This window comes from Protopterus annectens, chromosome 8.part1, assembly GCF_019279795.1.
Source record: "Protopterus annectens isolate FY-2018-M chromosome 8.part1, PAN1.0, whole genome shotgun sequence".
Taxonomy (NCBI): Eukaryota; Metazoa; Chordata; order Ceratodontiformes; family Protopteridae; genus Protopterus; species Protopterus annectens.
In genome coordinates, this window is record NC_056742.1 from 304,945,426 (window position 1) to 304,958,094 (window position 12,669).

Consider the following 12,669-nt stretch of genomic DNA (forward strand, 5'->3'; position numbering starts at 1 on the left):
ACAAAAAACTTGACTCTATAGCTCACAGATTTAAATGGCTTTTGCACATCTGTTTGAAGTCAACAGGAACCAACCTTCTTTGAAAAAAGGCTAACCTGTAACCCAAAAGAAATTAAGAGGGACTGGAGAGGGGTATTACATATACTGCCCTTGGGATTCAAGCAGGATGGATTTCTACCTTTGTTCCTGCCTTGCTGTCACCCCTGCCTTTTGCTGCCACACCATGCCTATTTCCCTTTAAAGATCCTCCTTTGCTTGCATTGATCTGCTTTTGTTTGCTTCAAGTAAACAGCTTATGACCTTCTGGAGTAGGTCATTCTTTATTTGGGAACTGGCAGATGAAAAAGTTATCTGACCATTCCATGGTTTTATCTACCTTCTCTAAGCATTTAAAAAGACTTCTGGGGGGGTCTGAACAAGAATTCCTTATCTAATGGTACATCCAAGCACCTGCTCCTTAAAATTTGTTGGTAATGGCTGTAATCTGATCCAGGTATGTCTTCTTTCCCCAGTCCTGAAGTCTGCCACTCACCTGCACTTCCACTGCATACTAACTTCAATGAATTGCATGCTTCCTCACTCTGAAAGCTCTATAAGTATACTTAGCTACTTTTTCTTGCTATTTATGTCTGGGACATCAATAATCACATTTACACCCTAATATTTAATTATACAGCTCAGGCAAATGATCACACAAGATGCAAGGGAGGGTGAAGTACATCTCTCTATAATGCATTGCAGGATTCTGTTAATCCCTATCTTCAGGAAGTATATTCAATCCTAAATCCAGAATGAAGCCTCTGGGATGGCCCTCATGGAGACTACCCAAAGGTCTATCACAGGCTTTTTATGAATCATGCTGGGCCTTGTATCACTAAAGGCTTTTAAATGGTTAGTGGTATGGAGTAAAGGTTTATGGAAGATGAAGCAAAAGCAACCTTAAATGCAGGAAGGACAGGAGGAGCCAGAAAAGCAGTTTGGGCTTTTCTTGTCTTTTAACTGAAGGATCCTCTTAGTTAACGATATTTCCTTGGCTCCACAATGAAAGTGCTCACTCATTAAATTCAGGGCACCCTGAAAGAGACCCTCTTTGGCAGACAGCCTAAGAAGACAGCCTCTTCGGTGTGTTGTGATACACCTCACTAAGGAAATCTGAAAGAGACGCGCCCAATTCCTTTCCCTCTACCTCTGTCTTGAGACTAAAAAAATGGTGCAGACTCAATTTTCCTTTTAAGTAAGTGGGGTGGGGAGAAAGTACAGTTGTGTACACTTCCCATTACACTTACCATAAATGTAGATGCTCAAGTGTATTCACCATTGCAGTCATCACATTTGGGTTATCCCTGCCAGGGTAGCCCTCAGTTGGCTCGAATACCAGAGGCTTAGTATTTCTGCATCGGTTGCCGTTGCTCCAAGACTGACGTCAGGCCCATCAGTGATATAAAATAAGGCAGCCGATGCCATTACATCAGCTTTTCTTGCCTTGTCTGGAGCCCCCTAAAGGGAGCTAGGTTATGATAGAAGAACACCACCAGTAGAAAGTAAATACAAAAAATTCCTGGTAAGGAGAGACAGAGAGAAATTGAGAGAGAAGAGGGGGATGGAGGGAGGGAAACCAGGACTACAACAGTGAATACACTCGAACATCTACATTTATGACAAGTGTACACAATTTTACTATGTTCTTCGTGTTTCACTGTTGCAGTCATCACATTTGGGTCGATTCCCAAAGCTGAAGAAAAGGGTGGAGGCAGTCAAGAAGGCTGGGGGCTGGCTAGGATGCTCTGCAAGACTGTGGTGGCAAAACCTGCCCTGGATTTGGAGAAGATAGGCAGGTGGTAATGCTTGGTGAAGGTATGAACAGATGTCCATGTTGCAGCCTCCAGGGTGTCCCTGGTGGGTATCTCTCTGAGGAAAGCTGCAGAGGTGGAGGTTGCTCTGGCAGAATGTGTCCTGACCCCCTTGGGGGTGGTTTCCCCATGCTGCTTGTAGCAGAAATGGATGCAGTGTGCTATCCAAATTTGAAATGGTTTGTTTGGATATGGCCTTGCCCTCTGCTCCTGCAGCAAAGCTAAAAAATGATCAGTCTCTCTGAATGATTTAGTCCTGTCTAGGCACAAGCTGAGCTGTCTGTGCACATCTAGAGAGTGCAGGATCATTTCCCCTTTGTTCTGTGGGTTAGGGAAAAAGGTGGGCAAATGAATGGATTGGTTGAGAGCCACACTGGACACCACTTTGGGCATGAAGGATAGGTTAGTCCTGAGGGAGACCCTGTCAGCATGGAAAATGATGAAGGGCTCTACAGTCATAAGTGCTTGTAGCTCGGATTCTCTTCTAGCTGAAGTGATAGCCAGAAGCAAGGCTGTCTTTCAAGAGAGAAATTTTAATTCGGCTGAACCGGGGGGCAGGGTGAGCTTATCCAACACAAAGTTTAGGTCCCAAGCTGGGGTAGGTGCTCTTCTGGGTGGCCTCAAGTTGTTAGCCCCTCTTAGGAACTGTTTTATGAGAGGGTGGGTTGAAAGAGGTGGCTCTGTGCTGAAAAGAGCAGAGATGGCAGAGGCATGAATTTTAATAGAAGAGAAGGATAGACCCCTGTGTAGCAGGTCAGCCAGGTAATCCAGGATGAGAGATAGGGAGGGCTGTGCAAAACCTTTTCCACTTCTCAGCATAAGACTTTCTAGTGCTAGGGCGTCTGGCCTCACATATAATGTCTAGAACTTTTTTGCTTACGCCGGCAGCTTGAGGAGAGGTCAGGGAATAAGCCAGGCTGCCAGATTGAGGGTCTGCAATTAAGGATGCATGAATTCTCCATTCCTCTGGGTCAGGAGTGTTGGGATCTGAGGGAGATGCCATGGTGGCAAGGGTGACAGCCTCCGCAGCAGTGGGTACCAGTGCTGGCATGGCCATTCTGGGGCAATTAGGATTGTCCTTGGTTTTTCCTCCTTTATTTTGATTAGTACCCTTGAAATGAGCACTAGACAGGGAAATGCATAGGCTGAGAGGTTGACCCACTGGAAGGATAGAGCACCCACTTTCCAGGCCTTGTTGTGAGGATCCCTGGTGTGCAATTTGCTGAGCTGATGACTGGAGTGGGAAGCAAAGTGGTCAACCTTCGGGGTGCCCCATTTCTGTGTTACAAAGGTGAAGGTTCTTTGGTCTAGCTGCCACTCATGTGGGTCCAGAAGATTTCTGCTTAAGTTGTCTGCCAGAGAGTTTAGAGAGCCTAGCAGGAATTGTGCTAACAGGTGTAGTTGCATGGCTGAGGCCATAGATTCATAGATTCATAGATTAGTACTAAGCTAACTGCCCTTGCGAGCCATTTTAAGCCTAGCCAGTTATCCCTTGTGAGACTCAAACCCTGCACCTTGTGTTTGTAAGGCAAACACCTTAACCATTAGGCCACCCTCCCAACCCGGGAGGGTTGCTCTGGGACTAAGGGAGCAGTGGATAAGTCAAAGGGAAGTGCAGTGATCCTGCCGTGAAACGTAGGCATGTGCCAAAGGGTCATGGTGAGCCTGCAGAGAGGGTACGAGCGAGTCCCTCTCTGCTTGTTGATATACCACATCACAGTGGTGTTGTCTGTTTTGATCAGTAGAGGCCCCGGGGAGAGTAGGGTCTGAAAGCTGTCAGAGCATGCTGAACAGCTAACATCTCTTTTTGATTGATGTGCAGATGTATTTTATTTGGGCTCCATTGTCCCTGAATGCACCTGCCGTCTAGGTGCGAATCCCAGCCATAGTCTGATGCATCTGTGGTGAGGGTCTGGGCGGCCTGGGGTTGTGAAAAGTCCCTTGTTGTGGTAGCATGCTGCTGCCCACCAAAGAATATTTAAATAAGGTATCATTGGTATAAAAGAGTTTCCAGGTCTTGGAAGTGCTGACACAAAAAGCTTTTTAGGTACCACTGTAATTTCCTCATATGCAGTCTGGCATATGGAATGAGTAGAATGCAAGAAACCATTAACCCCAGAGCTTGCAGGATTTTCGTTGCGGATAACTGGGGTCTGGTGGCTAGTTGAGAGAAGTAGGTTGTCAGGTAGGTTTGTTTTTCTGGGGTAAGGAATGCCATCTGGGATGCTGTGTTCAGGCTTGCTCCCAGGAATACAACTTTTTGTGTGGGTACTAGTTTGGATTTCTTTTTATTGACAGTATACCCTAGGGAGGTCAACAGATCCTTTACAAAGGTCAGGTGCTTTAGCAGCTTTTCCCGACTGTTTGCCTGAATCAGGCAGTCATCCAAGTATGGATAAATCTGAATATTCCTTTGTCTGCAAAAATCAATGGCGGGAGACAGACATTTTGTGAAAACTATGGGAGCAGTGGATAAGTCAAAGAGAAGTGCACTGATCCTGCCGTGAAACGTAGGCATTTCCTGCATGATTCCCTGATTGGGATGTGTAGGTAGACCTCTTTTAGGTCTAGGGTGGCTAACCGGGCATCCTTGGAGAGCATAGGTAGAAGCTGCTAGAGGGTGAGCATTCTGAATGCTGGAATCATCAGAAAGGTGATTAGAATGGATAGATTGAGAATGGGGCACCATGTGTCCTCTTTTCTGGGTACCAGGAAGAATCTGGAGTACAAACCTTGGTCCATCTGTTCTGCAGGAACATGCTCTACTGCCCTCATAGAGAGGGCAGGGAAAGGACTTGGTTTTTAACCTCTGTCCACTGGTTTGAAGGAAGATATGAGAACCCTTTTGGGGTTGGTAGAGTGTGGAAATAAAATTTGTATCCCTGGGACACAATGTTAAGGACCCAGCGGTCGTAGTAATGGTGGCCCAGGTGCTTGCGTGTAAGGAGAGTTTTCCCCCTAGGGGCAAGAGCAGGTGGGCAGAGGGAGGGGGTGGAAGTGTAAAGTCATTGTGAGTTCTTACCATGAGGTAAGCACTCCCTGGTTTTGAAGAGGAGGAACTCCATTGCTTAAGATCTCGGCATTCCCTGGGGCTGTTGTCTGGGGGTCCTGCTTCCCCAGGGTCTGGGCTGAGTTGACTGTTGACCTGGAGGGGGCAGGAAAGGACCAGTGCTTGGAGTGGCAATGCCTACTGAACCTTGGTGGCTGGACCTGCAAGAAGTCTTTAACGGTCTGCATAGATTTATCTTTTTCTTCTATCTTTAAGACCTCCTCTGCCTTGGTGCCAAATAAATTGTCTTTGTGCAAGGGTGTGTCCAATAATTTGGATTTGACATGGTCTGGCAAGGGCTGTTCCTTAAGCCAAGCATGCCTTCTAAGGACAGAACCAGTGACTGCTGCCCTGCAAGATGCTTCTAGGGCATCAAAACCACATTGTAAGGTGTGCTTAGTTACTTGACTTGCAGAATGCATTAACTCTTGTAACTATTTTCTGCACAAGCAGGAAAAGAAGATATTTTTTGTTTGAGGAGCTCCATGATATGCTGCTGACATCTCAGCATGCGGAACTGACAATTTAGTGCTCTAACAGCAAGAGTAGCAGAGGTGTATACTTTTTTACCCCATCTGTCTAATGCTCAGGAATCCCTATCTGAGGGGGTGGGATTCTTAGCAGAAGTTGCTTTAATTCCTTTAGGTCCTTCAGAGAGAACCCTCGGGGTCAGTAGTAGGATTTTTGAAAAGACATTTGTGAGAGTCAGGGACCCTATAGTACCCATCAGGTTTTCTGGAAGCAGGAGGGAGGGCATCAGGAGTCAAACTGGATTCAATAAAACCATCATCCACAACATTCAGGACAGAAGGAATGGCCAGAGGTCTGTGCTGTGGAAGATAAAGAATTCCCAGAGTCTCTGTTTAGACTGAGGGTAGTCCTGACAATCTCATTGGAAATGCTACCTTGAAGTATGTAGGGTTTTCCCCAAAGGAAAAGTCCTTGGGTGGAGAGGATGAAGGTATGGATTCCTCTGCATCAGAATCCTCATAACCCCGCAGAGAGGGGTTGCACATCTTCATATTCAGATACATCAGAGTCATAGGACTCCTGTACAGATAAAAATACCGGGGACAAATCTCTCTGTTTTGGAAAGGGTAGCCTGGCTTCCCCTGATGAGCATTATAATGTCTTCTGCCATTTTAAGCATTTGAGACTGGGGGCAAGGAAGCAGGTGCCTGAGCTTGGGTCGTTGTTTGTTTTGGGTGTGGTTCGAACCCTGGGCCTTAGAAAACTTGGTAGTTTTCGAAAGAAAGGTGGAGGCAAAAGAAGTCTTCGGTCAGTGTCGAGAATCAGTAGTGCGAAGTACTTCCTCGGAAGCCGGTGGCTGCTCAGTGGCTCTGGACCCATCCAAGATAGAGACAGCCGCAGGATCCTTAAGTCGATGAAGAGTCTCGCGGCATACCGGACTCCGAAAGGATCTTGGTAGCGGCCTGCGAATCCACAGAAATTGGCATCAAGGTCTGTGAAAGCACCTCAATGAGGACCAGAGAACTGACGACTAGCTTAACAGAAGCATTGGCAGTTTTGGACCTGTGCGGTCTGTCTCTGTCTTTATCCTTACGTTTTTTCAGAAGATCTGCTGTCGGATGGCTTACCAAAGCCCTATTGGAATTAGAGGACTGACAGTTAAAATATCTAGCTACAATAAGGGCCCGACGACGTATAGTTCTGGTGTTGAACAAAGCACAAAAGTGACAGCGGGGGACGTCGTGGTCTGGGCCTAAGCAAGTGACCCAGTAAGAATGAAAGTCTCGGTGTGGTGTTTGCTTTCCACAGGTGAGACAATTGCTAACTTTTTCTGACATCTGTTAGAGCAGCAAAAAAGGATCCCCAATGGGGTACTTCGCTTTAGAAGACTTCAACTTCAATTCGGAAATGAAAAACTCAAGTAGTGGCCGACTGGCACTCGTGCAAACTGCTTCTGCTTCGGCCTCCTCGGTAAGAAAGACTGACGTAATGGCATCGGCTGCCTTACTTTATACCACTGACGACCTGACGTCAGTCCTGGAGCAACGGCAACCGACAGAAATATTAAGCCTCTAGTATTCAGGCCGACTAAGGGCTACCCTGGCTGGGATAACTCAAATGTGATGACTGCAGCAGTGAAACATGAAGATCAGCTAAAACATAAGACTGCGCAGGACTGGCATTAGCTCTTTGCCAGGCCATGAAATAATGCCTTGTAAACCTTCTGTACTCAAACTTTAAAGATAGTGGTGGAGGGGGACACAAGGCCAGAGTCTCAAGTAAGAGTCCTCCCCTTTCCAAAAAAAAAAAAGGGGGTAGTATAGGGAAACCTCAAATCAGAAAACTTATCAAGCAGACCATTCACATCTGCTGCCAAATAAAATACTCTGGATATCCAGTCACTCAAGAGGAGTTGGGTCTACCATAGGATTGCAGGTGTCTTTCAGGGGGACCAGGGAACTGTTGTCCAGCATATAGAAATAATTTTGGGTCCCTTTTGAAACATTAAAGACCACTACTACCAGTACTGTGATCCTCAGAACAGCAAGGATAAAGGTGAGAAAAAAATATAAGCAAATCTAGGGATGCGGTATCTTTAAGTATGCCTCATTCTGAGGCAGAGCAATCTAATATTTAATTTGTACATACACCAGTTAGCAGGGGTGTGGTAGTACAGGAGATCACCCCTCCACCACAAAAACATTTTAACTGCTAGATTACACCAAGACAATATAAATACAAGCTCAAGACATTCTTGAACATTGGCCACCACTGACTTAGGTGGCATACCCAGTCAATAAAAGGTAAATGCACTTTAAAAAAGTGACACATCTGTTCTCTTTTTAATTTTAGGTTAACTAATGTGCAACAAGTGTGCTGACTTTAATTAAACTAGTATGTCATCTTTAACTTTTCTAACCAATTATGCATCTGTCATGGGTTGGGCTAAAAGTGGCCCATAATGAATCTCTTTACACACCCAGTTAAACAGAAAAAATACACACATTACTATACGTGAATGCACACATGCTAGAACGAAATGCTAGAATGCAGTTCTCTACAGTGGCTAGTCATAGGGAATAAAATCTACTTAACCATGCAACTTTATGGAAACACTGTAAACAGCTTATACTTTAATAGTCACTAGCTCAATGCAACCAGCTAAAAACAATTAATAAACAAGTATTAACAACCAGTACTGCTACGAATGAACAGGAAGAACATATTTTTCTTATAGACTGTTACATTAGCAAGCAAGAATGACAACCCTACTACAAACAGGAAGTTAACATATGAAGGTACCTGTATAACTGTTGCAACTTGCTGTGAAAAAATGTCAAACAATTTGATGTCTGCTGGTATCCCAGGACCATCTTCTCGGTGAGCAAACAATGCTAATCTGTAAAATAAATAAATAAAAAAGCAATAAATATATATATATATATATATATATATATATATATATATATATATATATATATATATATACACACATATGTTTCATTTTACAGACTTTTCATCAGCAAACTGCAGCCAAACAGCAGTTTCAGTCTGCAATTAAACACTTTTAAAGGGATGCATACATAAGGCAGATGTTATGTATATGTGGACTTATTTAACAGGTTCTGCTGGATTTGAACAAATGTGTACTAGCCTTGGTCTCTGCATTTTTCAAGAACACTAATCAAAACACTGTCTGTTCAGCCTTCAATACCTGCTCTACACAGATCAGGATTATAATATCCCCTTAGTCAAAGGGAGCAAAGTAGGGAAACTAATTCTGTATAAAATGCCAGTCTATTGTACAACAGAGGCGCACATAGACACACCCCACATAGCATTCATACATGTGGTTAGGCTGAATGATTTTTAAGTCACCTACAGCATGTGCAGAGATGCAGGACAAAACAGAGTACTGGTTGAAAATACAGACTGGCATAAACAGCACTTGCAAGCTGCCCAACTGAGAATCATAGTGGAGGATTAAGTGCTGTGAGGTACCAATGCTAGCCACATCAGGACTGCACTGCTCCACAATGGACAAAACTGCAGTGTTTTTACTTATTGTATGAACTCTTATTCTAATGCCCTGATAAAATGCTTCATACTGTGTCGGATTTGTGTGCATCCCTGTTTATCATGACTACTATTACATATCATGTTGCTGGTACTACTCTTACATACTGCGACATCTAAGCGAAATCTGTATTATGTTCTCTTTGCAACTGTATTGAAATAGGACTTGTACAAAGTTAGGTAAAAGTGCAACATGCTTACTAATAACTTGGCTGCATTGTTTTATTTTCAGTAAAAATTCTGAGCTTTTTCTTCAAGCCTCATCTGTAAAGGGGCTCTACCCAAAGGATGTTTCCACTGCTGTTAGTTCTTTTATGCAGTTAATGTAATTTCAACAGGTCACGTCCTAATTCTTGGTTGCTGTAAATCCCACACAGCATTTTATAGGGAGCAAAACACAGGGATATTTAAAATAATTCCTAATCAAACATTAACACTATTTGGAATTAACAAAATGGCATCTCATTAGCTCACTCTACATGTGGCAAGCAACTCAATATGACATGACACAGATTTCCATAATTTTCATTCAGTGCTAGGAAACCAATAAGCATCCTCTCCCTTCATATCTGCTGCAAACTGACATGCACGGTGAGGTTTCAAAATCAGCACTCTCTCTATTTAATTTAAATATCTACAAGATGGTGTTCAGTCAACTACATTTCAATGTTCTACAAGAAGAAATTACAAAATGTAAACTCACCAACTGTTACACTTGATCACCTAAAATAGGTAGAGTTTAGCTTCCAGCATCAGCTCAAAGCCTTCAGGTGTGTGTGTGTGCGTCTGTGTGTGTGTGTGCGTCTGTGTGTGTGTGTGCGTCTGTGTGTGTGCGTGTCTGTGTGTGTGCGCGTCTGTGTGTGTGCGCGTCTGTGTGTGTGCGCGTCTGTGTGTGTGCGCGTCTGTGTGTGTGTGTGTCCAGTCCCTTCCCCAACAGTATACCATGTGAAATAAAATGCTGAATTCCTGTTGGATAAACTCAGCTGCTGTGTACCTGAACATAAAAGAAAAAAAAACCTACCCATTTATACATACACTGCTAGGACCTCTATCTGAACCAAAATAAAGAAAAACATTTTACTCCATGACACCATAAAATGTTCTTTGAGAAACCATCCATAACCGTCTGCTGGTTTCACATCCACAACTAAATCAATGTGCACCAAATACTTAAAAAGCCTAATCCCCAAGGTATTAGCTCATCAAATTCAGGACACATCAAATGCCCATTCTACCACTGACTGTATGCCAGCTTCCTATGACACTGGCAGGTGCCAAGTAGTCTGTAAGAAAAAAAAATCTTCCATTAATTTCTTTTTAAGCTAAATGAAGAAAACAGCACAACAGTCTCTCCTGCCTTGACCCCATCCAAACACTGCAGAACCTCACACCCACAGAAAAAAGATCACTCACCCAGTTTCCATTAAAACCTTTATCATACTTTATATATCACTTTTTGGGAAGTCAACCTCAAACTGAAGAAAATTAAGTAATAAATTACCATGAACATTTCTGGCTCAATGTTTTTTAAATGAGCATTTCACCCAACGATACAGGTCATGTCTTAAAATAAACGTAAACATTTGATGCTGGCCTTTTTCTGCCTTGCACTACTATTATGAGATTTGCTCGCTTTATTTTATTCTTTCCATTTCATCTAATAGCTAGAAATTAGCCATTTTTAACATTTTTCCCTTTAATGTTCTACAGACAATAATGGTATAGGAAATGCTCATCATCACAGTACAACCTCAAGGAAAAGACTCCTGTACAGGAAGTCTTTTTGTGGCTTTTACTCATGGACATCAACTGCTGTTTGGACAACTTTTCATGAAAAGATCCTCCTGCAGGACAGCAATACTGGTCTCATACTGCTGCTCCTTCAGCGCACGTTGCAACAGGATCCCCTATAAAAGCAGTCTGATGCCCTCTGTATCTTCAATTCTTTCATCATAAATCTTGGAGCTCATGGTAACCAAATGGCAGAATGACTGCAGAAACTGCAAATATGTGTGTATCTATAGTACTGTATATTTTCAACGGTATAATTATACAAACGTTGCGCCTTCTAACATATCTACAGCTATGCAATTGTCAAACTCTAATGCTTTCCCAGGTCGAGATTGAAATTGGTTATTTGTGATCACTGCTCTAAACTGGTTAAATTTATATACACTGCAAAAGTACTAAAAGTAGTTTATTACCCCCCCCCCCCCCCCCAAAAAAAAAAAAAAAGGCAGGGAGGGGAATGTGGTCATAGCACACTTTGAAGAAAGGCAGTGTGAAAAAGTCTGCTCTGCTCTTACACAATGGCCATGCTGCAAATTCTGGAAAATGTGTAGATAGTGGTCCAAATAGTTGCCTCACAGTTACTCTAGAATGGCAGACTGCTAATGAGGGCTGCTGCAGTAACAGCAGTCCTGATACAGTGAGCTCTTCCTTGTCTCATCACAATCCTTGCAACAAAATGCAAAGCAATTAGCTGCTTTGAAAGTTTGACTGGATATAAGCCTATCCTACTTCCTGGAAGGAAGGGTATAAAAATGTTGGTCAGTCTACCTGAAGCCCCTTTTTCTATGCAACACTTCATTTCCCCCTATACAGACATCAAGTTAAAAATTACCCTTCCCTTTTATTCTGAGGACTGGGGGATTGGATGAGAACAAGAGCAACTGCAGGACTTGATTAAATGCAAATTCCGATACTAACTATGGGTGTCAATTGAGGATTACTTTTAAGGCTTACTGTGTGCTTACGAAAATCTTTGTAGGGCAAATATGGGCTTAAAAGCTCAAAATATATTTCTGGCAGCTGTAACAGCTACCAGCAAAACAGTTTTCCACAATAAGAAAATGAGGACCACTGAGGCAATGAATTCTAAATTATAGTTATTGTTTCAGAAGCAGAGGTCTCCAGGAAGGAGGCACAGGCCTACCTGGGGATCGAGAAGCAGGACCCCTTTCAATTGAGGCTGGCAGACAAAAGGAGATGTACTTTACCAGATAGAAGATATAACCCCACTGTGGACAGACAACAGCACTATTGATGGTGAAACACCCTTGCAACTACTCCAGTGCAGAGTCTTTTCCATTAGGAAAATGCATACTTTCTGGTGCTTGGATTTCTGGATTTCCTTTGAGATCTGGCTCTTCAAAGGCACCAGAATGAGAACACCCTCCTTGTTAGTGCAAACCTCTTTAGATTTGGGTCTACTAATGACTTATTTTCTGTCGGAGGATGCAGAACTCCGATAGGAAAAGCAGTCCTTTTTAGCGCATATGTATTGGCTGAGAGAAACACTGCTGTCTCAGCCATAAATGGGCAATTAGAATGAGAACTGGTTCATTTCTTATTTTCTGTAGTACCTTGGGAATGAGAGGAATGGCTAGGAAGGAATGAAGGTGCATGTATGTTCAGGGGATTCAGCTGGTAATACTCCTGTGATGCAAATCAGGTCCACTTCTAAAGCTCCCTTCCCCATCTCCACAACAAAGTTTAAAAACATTCCTGTTAATCTTCTATTCATGGAGGCAGCAGGAAGACCTGTTGAATTTGCCCACCACAGCATTTAGATCTGAGAGGGTGTATGCATCCAAGAGATGAAGTTCCTGCAGGAAGACCAGTTACCAGGCTATAATTGCTAGCCTGTACGGGGGGGGGGGGGGGGGGGTATGAAAGGGTACACCACAGCTTATGTACTACATAACTGAAATGTTTGCTACC

The 12,669-nt window shown here is 43.3% G+C and overlaps 1 protein-coding gene across 1 annotated transcript in view; it reads right to left on the reverse strand.

Moving 5' to 3' along the window:
* VPS35 (VPS35 retromer complex component) overlaps window positions 1-12,669 on the reverse strand; it is a gene marked incomplete in the record, with an annotated part of 976,266 nt that overhangs the window by 476,051 nt on the left and 487,546 nt on the right. The window contains 1 exon segment of the mRNA XM_044081892.1: window positions 8,173-8,269. Coding sequence (XP_043937827.1) covers window positions 8,173-8,269 — 97 coding nt within the window.